At 41.8% G+C, this 26,646-nt stretch overlaps 1 protein-coding gene and 1 long non-coding RNA gene across 3 annotated transcripts in view; one reads left to right on the plus strand and one right to left on the minus strand.

Annotated features, from left to right (window-relative positions):
• Window positions 1-1,517: 1,517 nt before the first annotated feature.
• Window positions 1,518-14,932, plus strand: LOC105300237 (WD repeat-containing protein 87-like). Its single transcript, XM_011372345.1, has 10 exons — window positions 1,518-1,595; window positions 3,718-3,903; window positions 4,385-7,236; window positions 7,818-8,083; window positions 8,442-9,812; window positions 11,445-12,028; window positions 12,293-12,526; window positions 12,785-12,898; window positions 13,157-13,903; window positions 14,159-14,932. The coding sequence occupies exons 1-10, from the start codon at window positions 1,518-1,520 to the stop codon at window positions 14,930-14,932; spliced, it is 7,206 nt and encodes a 2,401-aa protein (XP_011370647.1).
• A 10,182-nt stretch (window positions 14,933-25,114) lies between these two features.
• Window positions 25,115-26,646, minus strand: part of LOC105300201 — an 18,251-nt gene continuing 16,719 nt past the window's right edge. For both annotated transcript variants that reach the window (XR_002783285.1, XR_896579.2), the window contains exon 4: window positions 25,115-25,173. This is a non-coding gene — a long non-coding RNA (uncharacterized LOC105300201). The remainder of the gene's footprint in view (window positions 25,174-26,646) is intronic.

Consider the following 26,646-nt stretch of genomic DNA (forward strand, 5'->3'; position numbering starts at 1 on the left):
TATGATTTCCTTAGAGAGAATCGTTGGTATGCTCTGTGGTGTTTCTTCTTTCCTCTTGTGTTTCTTCCTTGTCAGTACAAATGAGGTACATGTTAGGGAATCATTTGGAGAACTCGATAAGTATCCCCTGGAATTTGGAGATATGTAGGTTCCTGACTCATGCCTGGAAAAATATTTGAAGGTGTGTAAGCTGTCAGGAAGCTGGCCATGAGCCAGCTCTGTCTAGGGAAGAATCTCTCTGTAAGATAACAGAGGGGTCTCAGTTCCAGCTCCCTATCTCTTATGGGCCCAAGTCCTATCTCCTTTCTTTGCCAGGGCAGTACTACCGTAGCTCCTAGCAATTATGGTCACTTTGGGGGTCTGATAACCATACCTCCTCAGGACTATCACAGAAGCAGTTTGCATTTGCTGCTGTTTCTTTTTTTCCTCACCTCTTCATTTCTGGTTCCTGGAACTTAGCTACTTGTTATTATATCCAGAATTTCTAGGAGTTTGTAGTGGGCAGCTTTCGGGTTATTTTAGTCTGGCATCTCGCAAGAACTAGACATCTATTTTAGCTTGTTCAATGTCTGCTTTCCATATTGTGTAGTAAATTTCATGCAGGCAGATAATCATTCTCATTCTGCTTTATCCTCAGCTCTCCAGCTCTTAGCGCAGAGACTGGCATATAATGAACACTAAGTAAATATTTGTTGAACAAGCGAGTGACTTTCAGATACATGAAGGCTTCAATAGTGAAGAAGCATAGCTATAATTATGTCTGCAAAATTGTGTATACAAAAATGAGCATCCCAATGAAGAGAGTCAAGGGACAGTGGAAAGCCAGGCTTCTGTATTATTTTATTTATGCTACAACTGATTCACTTAAGCTCACCTAACAGTTTTCTTTTGTCACTTTTTTTTCTATTTCTAGACTTCATAAAACACCCACTTCACTCTTATCCTCTTCTAAAAATCAAATTTATTTAAGTACAATTTGCATGTAACAGACTGTACCCATTTTAAGTGTATGTTTTGATGAGTTTTGACAAACTTATGTGCCCCTGTAACTGATATAACCATGTAACCACTACTACAGTTGAGATATAGAATATTTCTACCACTTCAAGAAGTTCCCTTTTACCCCTTCCCAGGCAATCCCCCCAACTCTTGGCCCCAAGTAACCACTGATCTGGTCTCTGTCCCTATAGGTTAGATTAGTCTTGTCTAGAATGTCATATAAATGAAATCATATCGTATGTCCTCTTTGATGTCTGGCTTCTACTCACTATAATGTTTTTAAGATTCATCCATGTTGTTGTATCAGTAGTTCATTCTCATGCCCATTTTTTTGAAATAAGTGAGTTTCTCCTGTTTCTTAAGGAGTACTTTTGCTTCTTCCGTTCTCTAACTTCCCCCATTGCTCTTCCCTCTCTCAATTCCTTTAATTTCTAAGATAACATCATTTGTTATGATTAAGTCATTTACCTTCCACAGGTTTTTTAATCCGCGATGTAAAGAGCTGGAATATCGCAAGGATGTCATCCTCACCCAGACTTATTCCTGAGTGGAAGGACTTGAAACTCCTCATAAATAATATCCTGAACGATATAAAGGTGATATGTATGAGAGAGATGCACATAGTGGGCTTGGGCTAACTGTCTTTGCCAAGGCCTGCTGTGGCATGGGCAACGTGTGAGCAGCTTTGGGAGGGCCCTCCCATATCCCTAAACGACTCCCCCTTCTAGATTAAGATGATAACATTAGGTATACATGTTCTTCTGTAAAAAATAGAAAATGGGCTTACATGGATTAAACAAGCAGGAGGCATCTTTGTCTTACATGTCATCAAGGACCCATGTTCTTTTTCTGTCCTTTCCACCATCCTTAGTATTTAGCTTACAAGACAATTAAGATTACAAGATGATTGTAACCCGCAATTGTAAAGCTGCACTTCCAGATATCAGCTTTAAATTGCAAGAAGGTAGAAGAGAGAAGATCAGAAAGCATAGAGCTGTGCCAGCTTTGGAGGACCATAGTGCCACCCTGTGTTGCCAGAATTTTTGGGTCCATGATAATCCTAAACAAGATCAGAGTTTTATTGGGACGGAAGAAGGGGGAAGAGTAAGGAAGAGATATTGATGACTAGCCAGCAATAGTGCCAGGCACAGACATGTTGCTTGGGTTTAAGATAGTCTTAGTCTTTTTGAGTCCTCTATGGAAAAGCACTGATACCATTGAATGAGTGAATGAATTATAATCTGGAAAGGAGAAAAGGAACAGTGATTAACTAATGGAATAAGGGGTATATAAATGATCTTCTTAATTCAATGAAGAGGAATGGAGGATTGGGAATTCAGATACCAGGGTCCTTTCTCTCAACTCTGCTGCTGTCACTGAATCAGCATAATAGTGGGTGCTTCATGCTCTCCAGCTCTCTGTATTCTGTATTCTCTCATAATACAGAAGGATCTGAAAATGAGAAATATAGGGAGAAGATAGATTCTGAGGTGCAGATATAGGTTCTCAGTATAGTCTCAAATCCTTTTTGGATGCAGGAAGCAGTCAGGATGAACATTTTGAATAAAGAAGTATTAATGCTTCAGTTGAATACAGTATTTTACTTTGCAGCGTAGATGGTCATAGCACAAGTTCTAATGCAGAGAATCTAAAGTTAGACTCATGGAGCATTGTTCAAGAGGCAGGTATAGCACAAGAATCTGCTGAGAAGAGGGACCTCAAAATCAAACTTCACAAGCCTCAGTTTTGGCTAGTCAGAATGAAAAGTACTTATATCCTAGATATATGCTATGTTACTGGAAGGTAGTGTGTATTGTACATGATCTACTGTGTAACATGTTTAAAGGTATATATCTCCCTTGATACACACACAGCCCACTAAGTAGGATACAGAATGTTAGAGCTGAAGCACAGCTAATTCCATGTTGTGAATAGCACGTTTCCCTTGGATGCACATAAAAATAGTGAAAGAGGGGAAAGCCACAGGGTCTAGCTGTCACACATGATGAACATTCTGTGAAGTGTGAGTTTTCCACAGGCGGTATATCATGAGTGTAATTATGACAGAAGTGGTCCTTTGGGTGTAGACAGGAACTTTGAATAGTTGTTTCAACTGTGGCTAGTAGAAATATTTGCCAAAGTTGGGTTCTTTTCTCATACTCATATAGGAGTATTCCTTTCTTTTGATGCACTTACTTGTTTTGTACAGTCATTAGTTCGTTGTTTGTTTAATATATATTCCTGCCCCACCCCTGCCGGACTCAGCTTTTGAGAGCTAAGGCCGTGTGTCTTTCGCTCAGCATTATATCCCCAATGTCTGTGTACAACATTCCAGCCTTTCTCAAATGTGATTTGTCATCTAAGCCATGGAACATAGAAAATGATTTGGGGGTGCTATTTTCTCAGTTCTCTTAAGGATTGTACATAACTAGTGGCATTCAGAATGCATAGGGCAGAAACTAATTCATTATGTAGAGTGGAACTTTCAGATATTAGGGCTTACTTTTCTCATGGAGCCTTAGTTGAGAAAGGCTGGAAGTACTTTGATGAATTAGGATGTACTCTGAGGGTGAGCAAGGGATGCCTCTCCAAATAGTGCTTTCCAGAAGTATGGTGAATAAATGTTCACCTAAAAAACAACAAACGTCTACTGTCCCTCAATACATATTTATTAAATGAATGAATGAAATGAGTGCAGACTCAGGCCTCTTAGTTCAGGCCACTCTTCTCTCTCAGGTTGATGGAACACCAAAGAATGATCTGGTTGTACTCAGTGACTGGCCTGAGACTTTATATCAGGAGCCGCATCATCCCCAGAACAAGCCTTTCATTTGTTTCTACTCTATCAATGTCAATTATTTTGCCTCCTTAAACTGGGTGGAACCACATTCAACACAAATGCAGGTAAAGCTACCTCATCTTTTTTTCTCCCCTCCTTCTTAATTCATTTTACATCATATCTAAACCGCCCTCACCTCGGAAGGATGAGGATGATTCTGGGTTAGCTCATTTTAATACCCATCTCCATATCCCAATTTCACCTGGATGCAGTGATCCTTGTTCACCTCTAGTCATCAGGTCCTCAGAATTTATTTTCCTCATAAAGTAGACTAAAGGCCAAGGAAAGAGCCTTAAGCATGGTGCTTTATTCAATTTATAAATTTATTCAATTTATAAACTCCTATTACCAGGAAACTCCCAAAGTCAAGGTCTTTATTCAATTTATAAACTCCTATTACCAGGAAACTCCCAAAGTCAAGCTGTTTGGTCTTTCCTTAATCCCACAAGAGGGAACGAGGATCTAAACATTCAACCCTTTCCTACACTTCACTTTTGGGAATAATCTTCCTTTATGTTCAGGCTTTCATCACTCATCTTCTTCTAGGCAGTACTTTGGATACAGAAAAAAGATAGAGAAATGGAAGGAATGATAGAGAAGATGAAGTTTCACGTGATGGATCAAGTGCCACCCATCCAAGCAATGGTCCATGCAGGTTCCCACCACATGTTAATTGCTTACTGTGGTGACATGCGCCTGTGGCTCTTTGGAGATCACCATCAAGCATTCACATCTCTGGGTACAGTTCCCTGCCGTTTCTCCATCAGCTGCCTCTGCTACGACTCAGAAACTGAGATGTTACTTTCTGGTACCTTGGGGGCTGTAATTACCTGGTTTATCCTACCAAGCAGCAGGGGCCTCCAGATGGCACAAACAGTGCCCATGCCTGGTCATGAGCTTGTACAGGGTTTTTCCCTGAATGGTCCCCAGGGCTCCCTCCTGGCCTTTTGTGAGAATAAGGTGAGAGTCTTCACCCACCAGGGTCAGGGCCAGCTGGAAGAGGTAAAGAAGTTCGCTCCCATAGCCAGTGGTTCCTCCATCACCTGCTCCTTCACTTGTGTCTCTCAGGGCTATTTCTATGCTGGAAACAGGGATGGAGAGGTCCATGCTTGGGGGCTAGATCGGGGCAATTTCCTCCACAGCTTCCAGGCCCATTTCTCATCAGTGATATGTATCCATAGCCGGCCGGAGATTCACACCTTACTAACGGCAGGCAGTGAAGGTGAACTGAAGGAATGGAATCTTGCTTTTGGGAACTTGCTGCGGCAGCTGGTTATTGGTGTGAATCTGCAGCAACTGCACTTTATTGATAACAGCACTTTCTTCTGTCAGACCACCTACACTTTCTCATTGCACCACCTGCCTTGCTTTTATAGCCTCTTCAGTGTTTGTGGGTCTGCTCCCCAGCAGGTGCAGCGTGTCTGCTGTGGCCGTAATTGGACCCGGATCCTATGTGCCACTAAGGATGGTTTGTTGCGCTTCTTGTCTCCAGTAACAGGAGAGATTCTTGTTATCACTTGGCCTCTACTTGTCATGGATAAGGCTGTGGCTTGGGCCTATGACTCAGACAGAGAGGAGCTCTTTGTGGCAACAAACACTTCAGAAGTGCTGGTGTTCGATGCAACACGCTCGCCTTGCACAGCCAAATATCTTATGTGCACTTCAGTAAACCTTGAGGATAGAGTAAGATGCCTGGCCTACGGGCAGTCTCATTTGGGTAAGGGCCTCGTAGGATTGATGTTCTGTGGGCATGAGAGTGGCATTGTGAGAATCCTCTCCCACTATAGCTGTGCTCGAATAGAGAAGACTGTTCACTTGGGGGCAGTACTAGCACTGTCTACCCTGGAAGGTCCCCAGGAAAACTCCTTTCTCTGTTCCTATGGTATGGATGATATCGTACAGCTGTCAGAAGCTGTGCTTCAGGAGAACAAGGTCATCTTGCAGCCTATCAGTAAAATTCTCTGTAATTGCCCCCTAAAATATGTAATACTCTTGCCGGGTTCTGTGGGTGCCATCACCGAGGACCACTGCTGGTGTCTCTGCCACTACCAAGATTGTCTGACACCTTCAGAAACAAAACTAAACTCTACGTTTAAAGAGATCAAATACCTGCACCAGTGTGCCATCACTTCATTTGATGTCTGCTTTTCCCTGAAACTTTTTGTCACAGGAGGCATTGATGGCTCAGTCCGGATCTGGGACTTCCATGGTAGACTCATAACTGGGTTTGACTCAGCATTGCATTTTGGCCCACTCTGCTTTGCTAATAATCGGGGCGACTTGCTTTTGACTTTTAATCAGAGTCTTTACCTGGTATCCTGCTTAAAATTGCTCCCTCCAGCTCTGCTGATTCACTTAGCTAACCTGAACAATGCAGATGAAATACAAGAAGCCCCTAAACCCTTCCTACCTAGCTTCTTCTTTTCATTTGAAACAGTATTTGTACCCAAATTTGTCTGCCTTGGACAAGGGCTGCAGGAATTACAAGGACTGGAAGCCCTGGTTAACAAACGGGCCATCGCCTTTGACAATACTGTGCCCCATGTTGTAGAGGAAGAGAGACAGATCTCCTTTGTGATACAAAAAAAACCCAAACTACATTTTTTGGAGGATAAGGATATTACTCTTGACCCCAAGCAGAATCGTCCCCGACGAGCGGTTCCTGCTCAATTACGGCTGGTCGGCTGGGATGGATTGAACCCCTACCATATATTACGGTGCTTCTTTGGTCAAGGGCGGCAATGGCTCTTTGCTCCTGATGGCTACATCCCCAACTCAGTGGTCCGTGCCCGCCTTTGGCCTGAGGGCACCCCAATCTTCCTACTCTGTGATCTGTACCCACCCTATAGAGATAAAACTGAACTCTTCAGACGCCAGGCACTGCCACCTATTACTCTGGCAAAAGAAAAAATCTCAAAGAGTAAACAGAAGGACAAATCCAAGTGGAAACAAACTTTCTTTGATGTTCTTGTAAACATGACAAAACTAAATTGGATAGGACGAAAATTTGATGAAGGACTTATAAATAATTTAATCGAGACTATACTCAACCTCACAATTTACTGTTCTGTAGAGCAATACAAGACATATATTAGTGTCCTGGCACAAATTTTTGCCACTCATCAAGTACCTTCAAATCTGCACTATGAGACTACCTGTCGTCTCCTGGAAGATACAACCCATTCCAGTTCACAGGTCCGTGAGCTAGCGTGGGAGGGGCTAGAGAGGCTAGGCCTCATGAGCCGTCTCTTTGTTATTCCACTGGCTATGGGATTGATGGACAGGGCTGAAAATGTGCGGGCTAAGACCTTATGCCTTATGATAAAAGTCACAGGCATCCAAACGAAGACCATGCTGGTAAGCCTGCTGAAGAAACAAGAGACTTTCCAGGAAATGCAGTAAGTTGGGTTGGTGGCCTTCCCCCATTTTATTCCTTCTCACTCCTAACCTCCAGCATTCGATTGCTTATTTACCTTTTCCACAACTTTTTCTATTCTTTTCCTCCACCTATGTTCTTTGTTTCTATTTGCTTTTCTCCCCAATTTTAAACCTTTTTTTCCTGACCACTGACTAGCCCCCCCTTCCATCATTTTCTCACTTCCTTAAGATTCCTTGAGACTCAGGTCCACAAATCTCCCAACTGAGAAAGCATCTTGTGTCACACTAACTCCTCTATTACTTGTTATCCTTAATTCTTTTTTCTTTATCTATCCTTTACTTCAGATTACTCTGTCCTAAATAGCTAATTTATCCCTGCCTCTCCCATTGTAGTTTCTCTTCCTACTTCCCTTCCCTCTCCCTCCCTCTCCCCTCTCCTTCCTCCCTCCTCTTTCTTTCTTCTTGTCCTTCTTCTTTTCCTCCTCTTCCCTCCCTTCTCCTCCTCTTCTTCTTTCTCCTCCTCCTTCCTCTTTTTCCTTTTCCTCTTCCTGCTTCATTTTATTACTGGCTCATTATTAACCTTTTCCCTTGACTTCTGTAGGCAGAAATTTATTGGAGAAGTCTCTCTGGACCGGCTTCTGGGGATTCAAGCTAAAGATATCCGATACTTGCTTAGTCAGGTGGAGTGGCAGCTAAATGAAAACCTGATGTTGTCACATAGAAGCCAACAATTGACTTTTGATGTATCAAAGGCTGACAAACTTGAAGCCCCTGTTGAACAAACATTCATACCTTCATCAGAACCTGAAAAGATCACCAAACTGGAGAAAAGAATGACACATGTTGCAGCAAAGAGCAGAAACCTTAGTATGTATGTGGTAATATATAGGGCATATTTGGGTTCCTTTTCAGGGCACCAAAAGGCAGGGTCAATAAGACCAAGGTATATAAACAGATACCAGTGGAAGCAGAGTTAAGTAAGGAGACTCTTCCACAGAAAGTAGCTTTATTGAGAAAGATCTACTCCCACAACAAATATCAAGGTCTTATTTCTTTAGGATTTGGAAGCTGGGATAAAACAGCAAGCATTTCTGTATCATAAAGCCTCAGTCCCCTTTCCCTCTGTACCTCTTACGGCAATTCATTGAATTAGATATTACAAGGGATTTCACTCAGGACCTCTGTGGTTTTCTTAAATATTTTTTTCCTCCCGATATCTCTGCAGTTAAAAGAACTTTAGGCCTAGCCAAATCCAAAGTGGATGCTGAATCAAAGAAGATCATGTTGGAAGCCTCAGAAGCCATGGAAGACACAGAAGATATGGAGGTCACAGAGGCAGTGGAGGCCACAGAGGCAGTGGAGGACACAGAGGCAATAGAGGCCACAGATATGAGAGCCACAGATCGATATAGCATGAAAGATTATGGAAAGACGATCCTTAAGCCAGAAAGACGAGAATACATAGAAAAGCTTTGGAATAGGGTAGTGGAAAAAATCCATAAAAAACCAGGTATAAAGTTGAAAGATTTGAAGGCTATTTCAAAGACAACTGCAGAAGAACCCAAGGAAGCAGATATGAAATTGAAAAAGAAAGATTTGAAGGATATTTCAAAGACAACTACAGAAGAACCCAAGGAAGAAGTCACAAAGATTACTGAGCAAGAAAAAGATACAAAAACGATACAAAAACTTGAAAAGAGTGGCCGTGGTTTGGCTGGGACCCCTGGACGCAGAGGTAAAGCAGACACCAAGTCTTGGAGGGATGACATTTGCGCTCTTGCCCTCTCAAGGATAGCAAGTTCCCAGCCAGGAATATTAAGGGATCTAGGTCAAGAATTGGTGGACTTGACTCACATGATGTTTGCTCCCCAAGCGCCCAGCTGGGCTCTTTTCCAGGATATCTGCCCCCTTTTAAAGGGCTCATCGGAATTGTATCACAAAGTGATGGGCAAACAACCCAGCATAATAGAAAAAGTGGTTAAGGAGATTGTCAAGGAAGAAGGGATAGTAGGATTGAGAGAACAAAAGGGTAAAGTATTAAAGAAGGGCAAGGCAGTTTCTCAAGTCAAGAAAAAGAAATTTCCTTTCTTAGAAGGTCACCTTGTGTTAGAGAAAAGGAAATTTAAAAAGAAAGAAAGGAAATTGGCCAGGCAAGAAGGGAAAGTAGCTGAGGGAGAAAGGAAACTGAATAAGCCAGAGAGGAAATTCATACAGGGAAAGGAGACACTGACCAAGGATAAGAAGACGCGGACCCATCGAAAAGGGAAAATTACTTGGGAAGAAGAAATACCGGCTTCTTCACAAAAGAAATTAACCATGAGAGAGCAGAAGTTAGTCCTAGGAGAAAAGAAACAGACTGGAAAACAGGGGAAACTACTAGGGAAAAGCAAAAGAGTGACTTTGAAAGAGGATAAAGCAACCCCAGCAGGGGGGAAGTGGGACTGGGAGGAGAGTATGCTGGAAGAAGGCATGTGGGTCCAGGAAGAGGAGGAACCAGGTGAGGAAGAAGAGTGGCTGGGTGAGGAAGAGGAGCTGGGTGAGGAAGAGGAGGGGCCGGATGAGGAAGAGGAGTTGCGTAAAGAAGAGAAGGGGCCCGGTGAGGAAGAGGAGGGGCCGGGTGAGGAGGAGGAGCTGCGTGAAGAAGAGAAGGAGCCTGGTGAGGAAGAGGAGGGGCCCGGTGAGGAAGAGAACGGCCTGGGTGAGGAAGAGTCGCTGGGTGAGGAAAAGGAGGGGCCGAGTGAGGAAGAGGAGGGACCCGGTGAGGAAGAGGAGTGGCTGAGTGACGAAGAGGAGCTGGGTGAGGAAAAGGCGGGGCCGAGTGAGGTAGAGGAGCTGGGTGAGGAAGAGGAGGGGCCGGGTGAGGAAGAGGCGGGGCCCGGTGAGGAAGAGGAGGGGCCGGGTGAGGAAGAGGCGGGGCCCGGTGAGGAAGAGGAGTGGCCGAGTGAGGAAGAGGCGGGGCCCGGTGAGGAAGAGGAGGGGCCGGGTGAGGAAGAGGCGGGGCCCGGTGAGGAAGAGGAGGGGCCGGATGAGGAAGAGGCGGGGCCCGGTGAGGAAGAGGCGGGGCCCGGTGAGGAAGAGGAGCTGCGTGAGGAAGAGGAGGGGCCGGGTGAGGGAGAAAGGGAACTGGCTTGGGATGAGGGGGAACCAATCCTGGGCACGGAGAAACAAGTTAAAAAGAAGAAAAAGTCCCGTAGAAAGAAACACGTCCAGGGTATAGAAAAACATGTTGCGGTAGAGGCCCGGAAGGAGGGGAAACTGGCCCAGGAAGAGGAACATTTGTCTAGAGAAGAAAAAGAGCTGACTGGGGAAGAGAGAAAATGGGCATTAGAAAGGGGCAACTTGGTGGAAGGAGAAATTAAATTGACGAGAAAACAAAAGGAATGGTTAGTGAAGGAGGAAAAAGAAGCCCGTAAAAAGAAAGAAGTCCAAGAAAAGAAAGTTGGGAAACAGGAGAAAGAAGACCAGAAAGAGAGGCACGCTAAGAAAGACGAGGAAAAGGCCAAGGACAAACACTCAGCCTGGCAAAGAAAGAAACTCGGCCTAGGAGAGGAAGGGTTTGCGGAAATGGAGATACTGTCGCAAGAAGATAAACGGACTCAGGAAAAGGCAAGAAGAGCGTGGGAAAAGGAGAGAAGGGCCCATAAAGAGGAGAAATTGGCTCGAAAAATGGGGAAAGAGGCTGAGAGAAAAAAACAACAGGCCAGAGAAGAAATGAAATTGGTCCCAGAAGAGGAGAAAACGATAGAGGAAATTGAGAAAGTGTCTAAAAAAGAAGAGAAACAGGCCATGATAAAAGAGAAACAAGCTAAGAAAGAGGAAAAATGGGTTGGGAAAGATAAGAAAGCCACTGAGGAAAAAAGACAATGGCCCAGTGAAAAGGGGCAACCAGCCTTACAAGAGGAAAAACAGGCCCAAAAGGAGAGAATACGGAGTCAGAAAGAGGAGAAAGAGAGTCGGCAAAAAGAACAATGGGCCTGGGAGAAAGAGAAATTGTCCTTAGAAGAGGAGAAACAAGCTGGCGTAATGAGGAAAAAGTCCCAGGAAAAAGAGGGAAAGGCAATGGAGAAAAGACTGACCAAGAAAGACAGTAAATTGGCCAAGGAAGAGAGACATATTTCTAAGAAAGAAAAGGAAATAGCCAGAGAAGAGATTGGCATAAGTAAGAGAAAGAAAAAAATAACCCAAGAAGAGAAAGAAATAATGAAAGAAGATAAATTGTCCCAGGAAGAGAGACAACTGGCATATGACAGAAGGACCAAGGAGATGGGTGTTGCTAAGAGAAAAAAGAAAAGAACCGAACAGGAGAGAATACAGGCAATAAGGAAACCAGATAAGGAAAAGGGGATTAGTTCTGAAGAAAATGAGGCTTTCAGGGAAAAAGATATAAGGAAGAAAGAGGGTCACTTGTTGGGGATCCTGGCTAAAACAATTAGAGAAATTAGTACAGTGCCATTGGAAGAAATAAAAATACCTGAGGAAGAGAGATCATCCATTATGGGAAGGAGTGAAATTGATGGCCAGAGGTGGGAAATTTTCAAGGAACAGGAGGAAATAACCAAAAAAGAGAAGGACCTGGATCAGAAAGAGAGAAAACTAGAAGATGGTAGACTGGCCAAAAAGGAGAGACCACTGACTGATGATGAGAGCTTGGAGGAGGACCGAAGACTATTAGAGAAGTTCCAAGAAACAATACTATTAGATAAAATCCAGGTAGAGAGTATGTTAAAGGAGATCCAGAAGCAAAATCTGTTAGGAAAAAAGCAGCTAAAGAAACTTCTGAAGAGAATTGAGAATAAACCGGAAAAGGCCCAGGTGAAGTGGTTATTAGAGATGATCAGAAATATACTGTTTGAAGGCTTATCTGAAAGCTTGACTGAGAAGGAAATAGAGGAAGGTCCAACTAAGAAGGGAAAAGAGGAGAGCCTGAGCAAGGAGGAGGAAGAGGAGGAGAGCTTGAGCAAGGAGGAGGAGGAGGAGAGCCTAAGCAAGGAGGAGGAAGAGGAGGAGAGCTTGAGCAAGGAGGAGGAGGAGGAGAGCCTAAGCAAGGAGGAGGAAGAGGAGGAGAGCCTGAGCAAGGAGGAAGAGAGCCTGAGCAAGGAGGAGGAAGAAGAGGAGAGCCTGAGCAAGGAGGAGGAGGAGGAGAGCCTGAGCAAGGAGGAGGAGGAGGAGGAGGAGAGCCTGAGCAAGGAGGAAGAGAGCCTGAGCAAGGAGGAGGAAGAGGAGGAGAGCCTGAGCAAGGAGGAGGAAGAGGAGGAGAGCCTGAGCAAGGAGGAGGAGGAGGAGAATCTGAATAAGGAGGAGGAGGAGGAGGTCCTGAGTGAGGAGGAGAGCCTGAGTGAGGAAGAGGAGAACCTGAGTGGGGAGGAGGAGGAGGAGAGCCTGAGCAAGGAGGAGGTGAAGGAGAACCTGAGTAAGGAGGAGGAGAAGGAGGTCCTGAGTGAGGAGGAGGAGAACCTGAGTGGGGAGGAGGAGGAGGAGAGCCTGAGCGAGGAGGAGGAGGAGGAGAGCCTGAGCAAGGAGGAGGAGGAGAGCCTGAGTGGGGAGGAGAAGGAGGAGAGCCTGAGCGAGGAGGAGGAGGAGGAGAGCCTGAGTGAGGAGGAAAGGGAGAGCCTGAGTGAGGAGGAAGAGGACGAGGAGGAGGAGAGCCTGAGCGAGGAGGAGGAGGAGATGGAGGAAAGGGAGGAAAGGGAGGAAAGGGAGGAGGATGAGGAAAGCTTTAGTAAACAGAAAGAAAAGGAGAGCATAGTTAGGGAGGCAATGGTCTCAGAAGAGGGAAGAGTATTAAAAATAGAGCTCTCAAAGGAAGGTGTGAGCCTATCGAAGCAAGTGACAGAAGATGAGTTTCTTGCTGAGGAAAGGGAGGGTACAGCTAGAGGGGAAGTGCTTTTTAAGAAAGAAAGATTACTTGATGGAAAAAGAGATCTCACATTTATGGATAAGCCTATGTGGCCAACAGTTCTGAAGAGCCCCTTCAAAATGCCACTCCCAGTAGCCCTAGAAAAAAAAGAGGGCATGCCTCTGAAAGTATTAGAGGATCGTTTGGACTTAGAAGGACAGAAAAGCCAACTTCTTGGAGCACATTCCGTGATAAGTTCACAGGGAAGACAAGAGGATGTACTCTTGGAGAAAGCCAGGGGCATGTTTTTACATGTCATGGAAACAGGCTTAGAGACCGAGATTCCAGAAGGCCTCCACAGGCCAGGGTCCCACGTACCAGAAATTATCATGGAACCACAGGAACCTGAATGTAGGCCCAAAGATGACAGGTGGAAGTGGTTCTTGAAGTATCAAAAGTCCTCAGTGGAGAAAACTGAGGGACACACCCCAGCCCCATCCCTTACTTCTCTGCCAGCTAAAAGACCATGCTCCTCAGAAGCAAGCTTCCCAGATGAGGACTGGATCAATAGTGCCTTAGTAAGGGTGGAAGCAGGAGAGCAACTTTCCAGGGACAGCTTCCATAGACTAAACCAGTTCCTCAGAGACCTCACTTCAAAGGGATACTTGAAATGGATGCATCTGTCCAATCTTAAAGCCATTGCTAAACACTTCAGGCAAGACCTAGAGGTAAGTCACCCAGATCTATCACAGTCCTTTAAGGATGTTTCAAGTCCACTACACTTAAAAGTGATCCCTCCAATTAGAAAAGAAAAAGAGAGCTGGCTAGAGCCAATCCCTATCCCTGAACCGGTGTTACCATCAGCTACCAAGAGGACTCAAACCCCACAAACTCTAAAGTGGCATCTCTTAGCTGAGTCCTTCAGGGAGAAGCAGGCACAACAGATATCCACTGCTGTCAAGGAGATAAAGCACCTTTATCCAATCAGAAGGGGTGTTCCTACAGCTGTGTATTCCTCTGTGGATAAAAAATCCCTGGCCTTGATATTCCAGAAGGACTTCCAGGCCTTGAGGGGCAGGTTCCCCAAATTTCACAAGGCCAAGAAGAAACCACTGCCCATCCCTGTACCAGTATTACCATCAACAACCAAGAGGATTCCAGACACAAAGGCTGTAAGTTGGGATCTTCTAGGAGAGCCTTACAGGACTGCACGGGCACAACAGTTATCTAATGCTCTCAGGGAGATGGAGATGCGACACTTTTATCCTGCCCCTAGAGACACTTTCATGGGTGCCCATGCCTCTGTGGACAAACAAACCCTAGCGCTGATGTTTCAGAAGGATCTCAGGGCTTTTAAAGGTAAAGGCAGGCCCCCCAAATTGCCCCAGTTGGAGAAGGCTCAGCCCAGCTCTAAAAAGAAGGAAGATGTGCCTCTATGGGAGACGTTCGTGGCACTGTACCATGTTTTGCGGATGTTGCAGAAGCGATACGCAGAAGACAGTGCTGCTTGGATGGAACAGTTCTACCAGCTCATGGACCTGTACCAACTTAAGTCCCCTGGAATCCAGAGGCTTCTACTAGAGTTGCTGCAGAGAAAGGAACTCCAACCCCAAGAGACCATCTACAAAAAGGCCCTGAAAGCCAAGGAGCTGGTGCTTGGTGAGCGGTTATTCTATGGCCTGTTTTGTGGTAGTTCCCATGCTCCTGCAGGTCCCAGGTTCCAGAATGTTGTACCCCTTCCTGGGAAGAACAAGGTGCATACTATCCAACCTGTGGGCATCGCTCAGTATGGGTTCCTAGAACTTGCCTGGAAAAGCCTGCCACAAGTCAATCCTTACCTTAATGAGAGGCAGCCCAACATCCCTACTCCTACTCTCTGATTTGGCCTAATATCAGTACTTTGGAATCTTATTGGAAAATGAGCCTGGGCCACAGATTTTAAGCTGCTTTACCTGTTCCTCGATTTAAGGTTGGGGGATAAAAACAGACTTGTCTTTATTCAGCTCAAAACCTGCTACTATGTACTAAATAAAATAACATTTCTCATTTATTACAAAAATTCTGACATCTCTTTTTCCTTTCCCATGCCTAGAGTCCCCTATAAAGTAGCCAGAGAAAGCAGATAATCTCTGTCCTAAGAGGGACTTCTTTTTTTTCATTTGGAGGGTATTTGATTGCCATTTCACTAAAAAGTCTGCCCTGGCACTCAAATTTTTTGGCTACTATTTCCATTCCTCAAAGGATCTTGGAAAGGTAGCATCTGGCACAGTTGGGCACTTATTTATTTAGCATTAAGATGAGAGGAAGCAGAGAAGAGCCATCATTTTACCCCTTTGTAAACTTTGATCTAGACTTAAAAGTTCCTAAACATCTCTATGCCTCAGAATTGTCATTGACATAACAGGGATATAGAGTGAAATAGTGGATTCAGAACTCTCATTCCAGCCCTCGCTCTGACACTTATAAGTCTTTAATCCTAGGGGTGGTTTTCCCCCTCAATAAAAATGGCATTAGTAATGCCTAACTTGGTGAAATGCGTACATTTCTGGAACATAGTTTTCTCTGAAATTGGTTGCAATTTTAATGGGAGAAAGTCTGTGGATGAAAATGTGGGTTCTAGATTGAAACCAGGATCTAAATCCATGCCTTTCCACTTAACATGTAACCTTCAGCCAGCAATTTCACTTCTCTAAGCCTCGGTTTTATCATTTCCAAAATAGAGCTCATTGTTAGTGTACTGGGAACATAGAAGAGGAACCGAAGGCTAGAGGAGGGGCCTGAGACCTTAAGAAAGTTTGGGAGTACCTCAAGAGAGGGTACAGAACTCAAGGGAGAGTCTGCAAGAGTAAGGGAGGAGCTAGAGCAAGAAAAAGATGCTTGGAAGCCCAATAGATCTTGGGCAGAAGAAATCAGAGTACTTACGGAGGTAACAAACTCTAGGGAAAAACTTAGAGGCCCAGGAGATCAGAAGCTTGGGAGTATTGGAAAGAAACCCTGGAGAAGGAGTCAGATCTCAGGGGAGAGGACTGGGTGCCCAAGAGATTTTTGTATATTGATTTTGTATCCTGCAACTTTACTGAATTTGTTTATTAATTCTAACAGTATTTTGGTGGAGTCTTTAGGGTTTTCTATATATACTATCATCTGCAAAGAGAGACAGTTTTACTTCATCTTTTCAGTGCCTTTTATTTCTTTTTCTTGCATAATTGTTCTAGCTAATGTCTCCAGTGCTATATTAAATAAAAATGGCAGGAATTGGCATTCTTGTCTTGTTCCTCATGTTAGTGAGGGAAAACTTTCAATCTTGACTATTGACTATGTTATCTTTGGGCTTGTCATATATGGCTTTTATTATGTTGAGGTGCTTTCCCGTTATACCTATTTAATTGAATTCTTATCATAAATAGATGTTGAATTTTGTCAAAGGCTTTTTTCTGCATCTCTAGAGATGATCATATGATTTTTATTCATTTTGTTAATGTGGTGTATCAAATTGATTTGCAGATGTTTAACCATACTTGGAATAAATCACACGTAATCATGGAAGTATGATCCTTTTAATGTATTATTATATTAGTTTGTTACTATTTTGCCAAGGATTTTTGCATCTATAATTATTAGGGATATTGGCCTGTAATTTTCTTTTCTTTCAAGTGTCCTTGTCTGGTTTTGGTATCAGGGCAATGCTGGCTTCATAAAATGAGTTTGGAAGTGTTTCCTCTCCTATTTTTTTTGGAAGAGTTTGAGGAGGATTGGCGTTAGTTCTTTAAATGTTTGGTAGTACTTGTTTTTTATTGTGTCATCTGAAGATTTGCCTTTTTTCAATACTGGAAAATTCTCAAATGTTAACATTTTATTTCTTCTGCCTCATTCACTCTGTTGATTTCTCCTAGAAATAATTACATGTTGGTACTTCTCATTCAATAGCTGCCTCTTGACCTCTCATAGTTTCTGTCTCTATCATCTAAGTTACTTTCTCTTTACTTTCCTCTAATCTAATTGTTCTTTTCAGCTGTGTCAAACCAGTTACCTGCTTGTTCTATCCTTTTTGAAACCTCTGGTGTATTTAATAGTATTTTCTTTCCCTATGTTTTAAAATATCTATGATGATCAGTTAATGTTTTAACAATAGTTTCAGTAGAATCTCTAAGAAGTAGTTACATGTTCTGAGTGTGAGAAGCAGTGTGAATTCTGCTCTTTATTGTGCCCATTGAAATTTATTCATAGTGGACTGTTTTCTTGAATGTTTTCTAATTTTGGACTGAGCTCATGTTAAGTGAGGTTTTTCTCTGTGGAACATCTCAGAAAAATAGGCTAAATTGAAATGATCCCCCCAAACCCTACCACAATTTCTACCAGTTGGGAAAGTTTATTTATTCTAGTTTGGTATTTCTATAACTTGCAGCTAAAATAATCCCACATAAAACCTCATGAAGAAAGACCCAAAATTTGTAAATATGAGAGAAATGTTTTGTTTTGTTTTTTTCCCCGTCTTAGCACCTATCTCTATGCAGGGCTCTTCATTCCAATTCTCTGAATCACTAATTCCTAAGGCTCACAATCCATCATGTTACAGATATTAAAATGTAGTATTTTATTCCTGTTTCAGTTGTTCATTGCTGCAAATAAAAATTACCACAAATGAGCAGCTTATAAAACATACATTTATTGTGTCACAGTTTTCATGGGTCAGGAGGCTATACATGGCTTGGGATTCTCCACTCAGGATCTCACAAGGCTTCAGTCAAGGTCCAGCAGGGCTGCCCCTTTTTGGAGTTCAGGGTCTGTTTTCAAGCTCTTGTGGACTTCAAGTTCTATAGGACTGAGATTACGGGATTTGGCTCCTTGTGCGTTTAGGACTGAAAGCCCTATTTTCTTGCTAGTTGTCTGTCACCTAGGGACTGCTCTCAGCTCGTAGGGGCTGCCCCACGGCTCTTTCTCATGTGGACTTCTTCCAGGTCCTCTTTCAACATGACAACTTACATTTCTAAGACCAGCAAGCACATTTTATCACACCAGTCTGCTAAGATGGAGTCTTTAAATGAGACTGTCTCATCACCTTTGTCATATTTTATTGGCTAGAAACAAGTCACAAGTTCTGCTGTACTCAAGGGGAGAGGATTATAAGAGGGTGACTCATTAGGGGTCAACTTAAGGTGTGTCTACCACAATTTCTAATATCTGAAGACCTCCCAGGTTAACCAGAGCATATACTCCCACTTATTTTCTTTCTGTTCCCTAGGCTTTCCATTAGGATTCTTGTGAACTCGGTTATGCAGTAGGAAGGATGGCTCCTATATTGTGTCCATTACTAACATGTTTTGTAGAGAAACATTCTACCAGCTTATCTAGTCTGCTCCATTGCCTCTAAGAGCAACCTACATATTCCATAAAGACCAGGTTCTTGTACAACCTTCTCTTGCATGTGCTATTGCAGCCCCTCTCCCCTCGCTGTATTGTGATTGTCTTTTTTACTGGTCTGACAGTTTCGTGAAGGCATCTATTAGATTTGTTCCTAAATGCACAGGAGAAGGGAAATCAGAAAAAATAGAGGAAAGGAGGCCTTGGTCTCACACAGCACAAAATGGGATTGGAGAGAAATTGAAGTTTACAAAGTATGTGAGGTATTGACTGGAACCAGGGGAAGCATGGCCTCAAGGTGTCAGGAAATGAGTGGATAACAAAGCTAGTAGAGAATATGAGTGGATATCTTTCCTTCAGACCCAGGAGGGAGGGAGTGATATTAACATCTATGGAGGGCAAAAACCTTGGTACCTGGAATACCAAGGAAGTAAAAACCATTCTAACTGGAATACCAAGGAAGTAAATCCAGCCTCTTGTTCAGATTAAGCTCTTCTCAGGGAAGTTTAAGAACTTCCTGGTCCTGACTTGGATCCCCAGAATCATCTCCTGTTGCAAGGGAAGCCAAGAACCTTCTCTGTGAAAACTTTGAGGGAGTGTAAATATAGCTCATGCATGAGGGAAAGAAGGTGGCTAATTTCTGTGTCCACTCCAGAAAGAGCCTGGAATCCCTAGTGCTGAAGGATCAAGTGGCTGGTGTTCACACTTGGGCAACATGGTTGGATTGCACAGGGGCTTTTCCAGTCACCTTTTTCAATAAGTCAGTTTCGGAGATGAAAGTCAACACTATTCTTTCATGAACTTAAACAAACAAGCAAACAAACAAACAACTTTACAAACCATCAAGGTTTCTGAAGGGGCTGAGATTTTACCCTATGTGCAAGCTACTGAGCCAGCTTATTATTATTTTATGGAAGCTGGCAGAAGCAAAAGATTTCTGGTCAAAAACAAAAGACTTTACTCATGGTACATCAAGCAGCTTGAGCTTCATGTTTGTGTCAGTTCTCCACACCTCCCAAGTCCCATAGGCATGAAGCGGGTGAGCCTGGACGGAGGCTGGCAATGGGCTGTGTTACAGGAAGGGAACGTTGAGTCTGGGGAGCTTGCTACTTTATTAGAGCCTGTGAGCAAGCCTTCTCTTTGTCTAAGGTGAGACATTCCCTCATTCCTCAAATTTACTTGCTGCAAACACAACCTTGAGAAATATCCTGGGTAAAGAGTAGTCAGAGACTTGTGTTTTGGTTCACCCAGTGTATTTGTTTGCTAGCACTGCCATAACGAAATAACATAGACAAGGTGGCTTAAACAAATTTATTTTCTCAAGTTCCGGAGAAGTCCAAGATCAAGGTGTTGGCATATATATGTATATTTTTTTTCTGAGGCCTGTCTCCCTGGCTTGCAGATGGCTGCCTTCATCTGTATGTTCACATGGTTGTGTCTTTGAGTGCACATACCTGGTATCTCTCTCTGTGTGTCTAAATCTTTTCTTATTAGAACACCTGTCAGATTGGATTAGGGCCCACCATAAGGGCCTTATTTTAACTTAATCACCACTTTAAAGGCACTGTCTCTAAATACAGTTCATATTCTGAGGTATGAGAGTTAGGGCCAATATGAAACTGTCCTCGCAGGAGGAGCAAAATTCAGCCCATGACACTCAGCAGTAATGTATGTAAGTGCTACAGGCCCATGGCAGAGTGTGTCCCGCAGCAGGCATATATAAGGGAACAGAGCAATGAATTTTTGTATGTGAAACAATCTTTTATAATCAGCACCCAGACTAAGAGTAACATCAATATAAGTACCCTCAAAGTCCCACGTCATGATCTCTTCCAGTCACTAATTTGAAGGAAATGACTATCCTAATTTCTAAGAGCATAAATTAGTTTCCTAATCTGTGCTATTAGAATATGTAACTAAGGAGTGACCTCAGAAGCATAGTAGAGAGATGTCCCCAGATCTCTCCCCTTGAAACGACAAGTTGAACATCAACAAAAACACCCAAACTGCACACCAGCACATGTGAGGGTGGGATCTATGCGTAAGAGTTACCACAGGTCAGAATTCTAGGATTTGGTCAGTGGACTGGGAGGAACAATGAAGCTGCCTCTTGCAGCCAGAGCTCCCTGTAGGAGGAGGAGGGAAGGGAGAAGGTGCGGCTTTCCTGAACAACCCTGCCTGAGAGAGCTGCGAGCTCCACGCAGTGACAGTGCCCAGGGATCAGGGCAGAAAGCAGAGAAGTGGGGATGGCAGAGAAACAAGAGTTGATTATTACCAGCCATGGTTGCTGAGCTGTAGCCTCCAAAGCAGATGACCCTTCCCCCCATATCCGCAGAGAACAAACACCAAATGCCATCACATTGGGGGTCAGGGCTTCAATATTACGAATTTGGTGGGCGGTGACACATTCAGTCCATAGCACTTATTTTTGAAAAACATAAGTATAGCATATTTGCAAAAGTAAAACCACTAATTCACCTGATACGTGGCTTTTAAAATCATGATGGCTTTTTTTTCTCTTAAGGTTCCTTTCTTGTGAGGTAAGAGAGGGCAGAGCTTTGAGAAAGGCAGATATGCAGTGAAGTCTGTGAGAACACATAGTCATCAGAAGCGAGGTAGTGAAATCTTTATAGCAGCACTCTACGTAAGAGCCCAAAGTCAGAAATTTCCTGAATGTCCATCAACAAGGTAAATTCTGGTATATTTTACACAATAGAATAATACATAGCAATGAGAATGAACCATCTAAAACTATAGTCCGTAATACATATGAATTCCCCCAAGGAATGTTGAACAGAAGAGACTATGTAATGTATAATTCCAATTACAAATTTTTTAATTTTTAATTTTTATTTTTTTTGGTGACATTAGTTAATGAAATCTATTAACTTTCAGGTTTACAATTTAACACTAAGGCATATATAGATTGCATTGTGTGTCCATTTCCCTAGTAAGATTTCTTTCTGTCATCACATATTTGGTCCCTTTTACCCCATCTACCTTCCTCTTTCTCTTTCCTCCCTCTACGTTATGGTAACCACTAGTCTATTGTCCATGTCCATGAGTCTCTGTTTGTCTTTCCTGTTCCTTTGTTGTTTTTAGGTTTGTATTCCACATATAAGTGATATGTGATTTTCAACTTTTTCTGTCTGGCTTATTTCACTTAGCATGATTGTTTCGAGGTCCATCCATGTTGTCACTAATGGCAGTATTTCATCTCTTCTTATGGCTGAATATTAACCCATTGTATATATGTACCACAGCTTCTTTAGCCAATCATCTATCACAGGACACTTTGGTTGCTTCCATGTCTTGGCCACTATGAACAATGCTATTATGAACATTGGTGTGCAAATATTTTTATGGATATGACTTTTTAAGTCTTTGGGGGTAAATACCCAGTAGAGAGATTCCTAGATCATATGGTAGATCAATTCTTAGTTTTTTGAGAAACCTCCATACTGTTTTCCATAGTTGCTGTATCAATTTGCAGTCCTACAAGCAGTGCATGAGGGTTCCTTATTTCTGCATCCTCTCCAGCATTTGTTATTACTTGTATTGTTGATGACAGCTATTTTAACAGGTGTGAGATGGTATCTCATTGTGGTTCTGATTTGCATTTTCCTAATAGCTAGCGATGTTGAGCATCTTTTCACATGGCCATTTGTTGGCCTTTTGTATGTCTTCTGGGAGAAGTGTGTGTTCAGGTCCTCTGCCTATTTTTTGACTGGACTGTTTATTTTTTTGTTGTTATCGAGTTGTGTATGTTCTTTGTATATTTTGGATATTAGGCTTTCATTGCAGGCATTGCTTGCAAATATATTTCCTCATTCTGATGGTTATCTCTTTACCTTGACGGTATCTTTTGCTGAGCAGAAGCTTTTTAGTTTGATGTAGTCCCATTCATTTATTTTTGCTTTTACTTATTTCCCTTGCCTTTGAGGTCAAATTCATAAAATCCTCTTTAAGTCCTTGAGTTTCATTCCTATGTTTTCTTCTATGCATTTTATTATTTCAGGTCTTATATTCAGGTCCTTAAACTATTTTGAGTTACTTTTGGTATGTGGTGACAGACAACAGTATAGTTTCATTCTTTTGCAGGTGGCTTTCCGGTTTTCCCAGCACTATTTATTGAAGAGACTTTCCTTCCTCCACTGTATGCTTTCGGCTCTTTTTAAAACAATTATTTGCCCATATAAACATGGGTTATTTCGGGACTCTTGATTCTGTTCCACTGGTTTGTGTGTCAGTTTGCTGCCAATACCATGCTATTTTGATTATTGTCGCTTTGTAGTATAATTTGAAGTCAGGCAGAGTGATGCCTCCAGCCTCGTTCTTTTCTCTCAGGATGGCTTTGGCAATTCAAGGTCTTTTGTGCTTCCATAAGAATCTGATGATTTTTTGTTCTATTTTTTTAAAAAAATGCCAATGGGATTTTGATGGGGATTGCATTAAATCTGTATAATGCTTTAGGTAATATGGTCATTTTAACTATGTTGATTCTTCCAAGAACACGGAACATCTTTCCATTTCTTTGTATCTTCTTTGATTTCTTTTAATAGAGTCTTGCATTTTTCATTATATAGGTTCTTCACGTTTTGTTAAATTTATTTCTAAGTATTTTATTCTTTTTGTTGCAGTTGCAAAAGGAATTATTTTTTTTTTCTCTGACACTTCGTTGTTAGAGTATAGGAACACTATGGATTTTTGAATGTTGATTTTGTATCCAGAGACTTTACTGTATTTGCTTATTGTTTCTAGTAGTGTTCTTGTGGAGTCTTTAGGATTTTCTATATGGAGAATCATGTCATCTGTAAATAGTGATGGTTTGACTTATTCATTTCCTATTTGGATGCCTTTTATATCTTTCTCTTGCCTGATTGCACTCGCTAGGACCTCCAATGCTATACTGAACAACAGTGGCAGTAATGGACAGTCTTGCCTTGTTCCTGATCTTAGAGGGAAGGTTTTTAGTTTTTCACCATTAAGTATAATGTTGGCTGAGGGTTTGTCACAGATGGCCTTTGTTATGTTAAGATACTTTCCTACTATACCGATTTTGTTAAGTGTTTTGATCAAAAATGGGTGCTGTATCTTGTTGAAGGCTTTTTTTTCTTTGCATTTATTGATATGATCATATGATTCTTATTTTTTGTTTATGTGGTGTATCACATTAATCGATATACAAATGTTGAGCCATTTCTGTGCCTCTGGGATGAAGCCCACTTGATCGTGATGCATACTCCTTTCAATATGTTGCTGTATTCGGTTCGCGAGTATCTTATTTAGGATTTTTGTATCTGTGTTCATGAGAGATATTGGTTTATAGTTTTCTTTTTTGTGTTATCTTTACCAGGTTTTGGTATCAGGGTAATATTGGCCTCAGAAAATGAGTTAGGAAGTATTGCCTCCTCTTCGATTTTTTGAAGAGTTTGAGGAGAAAGGTATTAAATCTTTGAATGTTTGGTAGCATTCACTGCTGAAGCCATCTGCCTCTGGACTTTTACTTTTTGGTAGATTTTTGATGATCGTTCCCATAATGCTGATTGGTCTATTTAGATTTTCCAGTTCTTCTTGATTTAGTCTAGGAAGGTTGTATTTTTCTAAGTATTGGTCCATTTCTTCAGGGTTATTAAATTTGGTGTTATATACTTTTTCATAGTATTCTTGGATGATCCTTTGTGTTTCTGTGATATCAGTTGTTAATTTCCCCCTTTCATCCCTGATTTTGTTATTTGTGTCCTTTTTCTTTCTTCTTTAGTGAGTCTAGCCAGGGGTTTGTCAGTTTTATTAACCTTGTCAAAGAACCAGCTCTTTGTTGCATTTATTTTTTCTATTGTTTTCAATTTCATTTATTTCTGCTCTAATTTTGATGATTTCTTTCATTCTGCTGACTTTAGGCCTCATTTGTTCTTCCTTTTCTAGTTTTTTTAAGATGAAACGTTAGGTTGTTTATTTGGGCTCGTTCTAGTTTTTGGAGATAGGCCTGCAATGATACTAACTTTCCCCTTATGACTGCTTTTGCCATGTCCCAAAAGTTTTGATATGTTGTACTATATTATCATTTGTTTCTATGTATCTCTTGATCTTTTTATTTCTTCTCTGACCCAGTTATTCTTCAGCAGCATGTTGTTTAATCTCCATGTATTTGTGGTTCTTCCTGCTTACTTTTTGCAGTTGACCTCTAGTTTCAAAGGATTATATTCAGAGAATATGGTTGGTATGATTTCAATCCTCTTATATTTGTTGAGGCTATCTCTGTGTCCCAGTATGTGATCAATTCTTGAGAATGTTCCATGTGCACTACAGAAGAATGTATAAACAGCTGTTTTGGGATGGAAGGCTCTGTAAATGTCAATTATGTCCAGCTGTTCTAATGTGCCATTTAAGGATGTTATTTCCTTATTGATTTTCTGTTTGGATGATCTGTCCATATCCGACAGTTGGGTATTTATATCTCCTACTATGATGGTGTTTTGGTCTGTTTCTCCCATTAGTTCTGTTAGTAATTGCTTTATATATTTCAGGGATCCCTGATTGGGAGCATAGATATTAATAAGTGGTATGTCTTCTTGGTGCTTGATTCCCTTTAGCATTATGAAGTGTCCCTCAGTATCTTTATCTTTTTTATTTTGAAGTCTATTTCATTTGATATTAGTACCACTACTCCTGCTTTTCTCTGAATGCCATTTGCTTGAAATATCATTTTCCACCCTTTCACTCTGACTCTATATTTGTCTTTGGAGCTGAGATGTGTCTTCTGGAGGCAGCATATGGTTGGGTTTTGTTTTTTGATCCAATCTGCTACTCTGTGCCTTTTTATTGGTGAGCTCCATCCATTTATATTTAGGGTGATTACTGAAATATGAGGGCTTCCTATAGCCGTTTTATATTTTGCTTTCTGGTAGCTCGGTGTTTCCACTGCTTGCTTGTCCTGTGTTTCTGTTTTATTTTGGTTGCCTCTTGTGGGTTTTCCCTCTGGTTCTTCTTGTTTTATGTTATATACTTTAGTTCTGAATCTTTGGTGTGTAGTTACCATTACAAATATGTAAAGGATAGTTACATATATACAGTCGTGCATTTTCTTTTACGCATGTCATATCTCTATTCCTCTTTGCGAATTTGGATCTTTGAATCTTCCTCTTTTCAATCATTGTGGTGTCATTTTGTCCCTATGTATGCTGAACGTTCATTACTATCTTGCTATAGCAATTCTCTTCTTATTGTTTAAGCTTATAATGCCCTGTTCTTAGTAAGGGTTGCACTCGTCTGCTTCTATTTGCTTGATAGTCACCTTACTCGTAATTATGTTTGGGGTTTTTTGGGTTTTTTTGGTCATTTTGTTTTAGGTGAGATGACCCCTTTTAGTATTTCCTGTAGTGCAGGCCTGATAGTGGACAATTCTCTCAACTTTTGTATGTCTGGAAAGGTCTTTATTTCTCCTTCATAAATAAAGGAGAGCTTAGCTGGATGGTAGTTCCTTTCACTTAATAGTTTGAATATGTGGTTCCACTCATTTCTGGCTTGTCAGGTTTGCGCTGAGAAGTCTGAGGATAATTTAATGTGTTTTCCATTATAGGTTACCATCTTCTTTCCCCTGGGTTCCTTGAGAATTGTCTTTACTTTGATTTTTTATAATTTTAATACGATGTGTCTGTGAAGGCCTTTTTAGGTTGAGATAATTGGGTGTTCTGTTGACTTGAATTCCAAGCTCCAGCTCATTCCTTAGATTTGGGAAATTCCCGTCAACTATCTGTCTGAAAATGCTTTCTAAATCCCTGCTCCTTTTCCTCACCTTCGAGAATGTCCATTATTCTTATGTTTCCTCTCCTGATACCAGATAGTTCTTGAATTTCTCTTTCATTATTTTTCATTCTTCAGTTTCTCTCTTCTTCCGATTTATTTATAGATTTCTGTTTTCGATATGACTGATCCTTCCCTCCATTAGGTTGACTCTATTTCCCATGCTTCCTATTTCATTTTTCAACTCTTGCAGTGTGTTCTTCATCTCCAGAAGTTCTATTTGGTTCTTTTTGAAGGTTTCAATCTCCTTGCTCTGCTCATTTGGTGTTTTTCCATTCCTGAATCTGTTGATATAAATTGTTTCGGAATTCACTGAGTTTTTTAGAAGTACCATCCTGAATTCTCTGTCATTTGTCACATATTTCTATGTCTGTAAGTTTATTTTCTGAAGATTTTTCTCTTTCTTTCTGAGCTGCCTTGTCACCTTGGT

The sequence above is a fragment of the Pteropus vampyrus genome, unplaced genomic scaffold (genome assembly GCF_000151845.1).
Source record: "Pteropus vampyrus isolate Shadow unplaced genomic scaffold, Pvam_2.0 Scaffold203, whole genome shotgun sequence".
Classification (NCBI taxonomy): domain Eukaryota; kingdom Metazoa; phylum Chordata; class Mammalia; order Chiroptera; family Pteropodidae; genus Pteropus; species Pteropus vampyrus.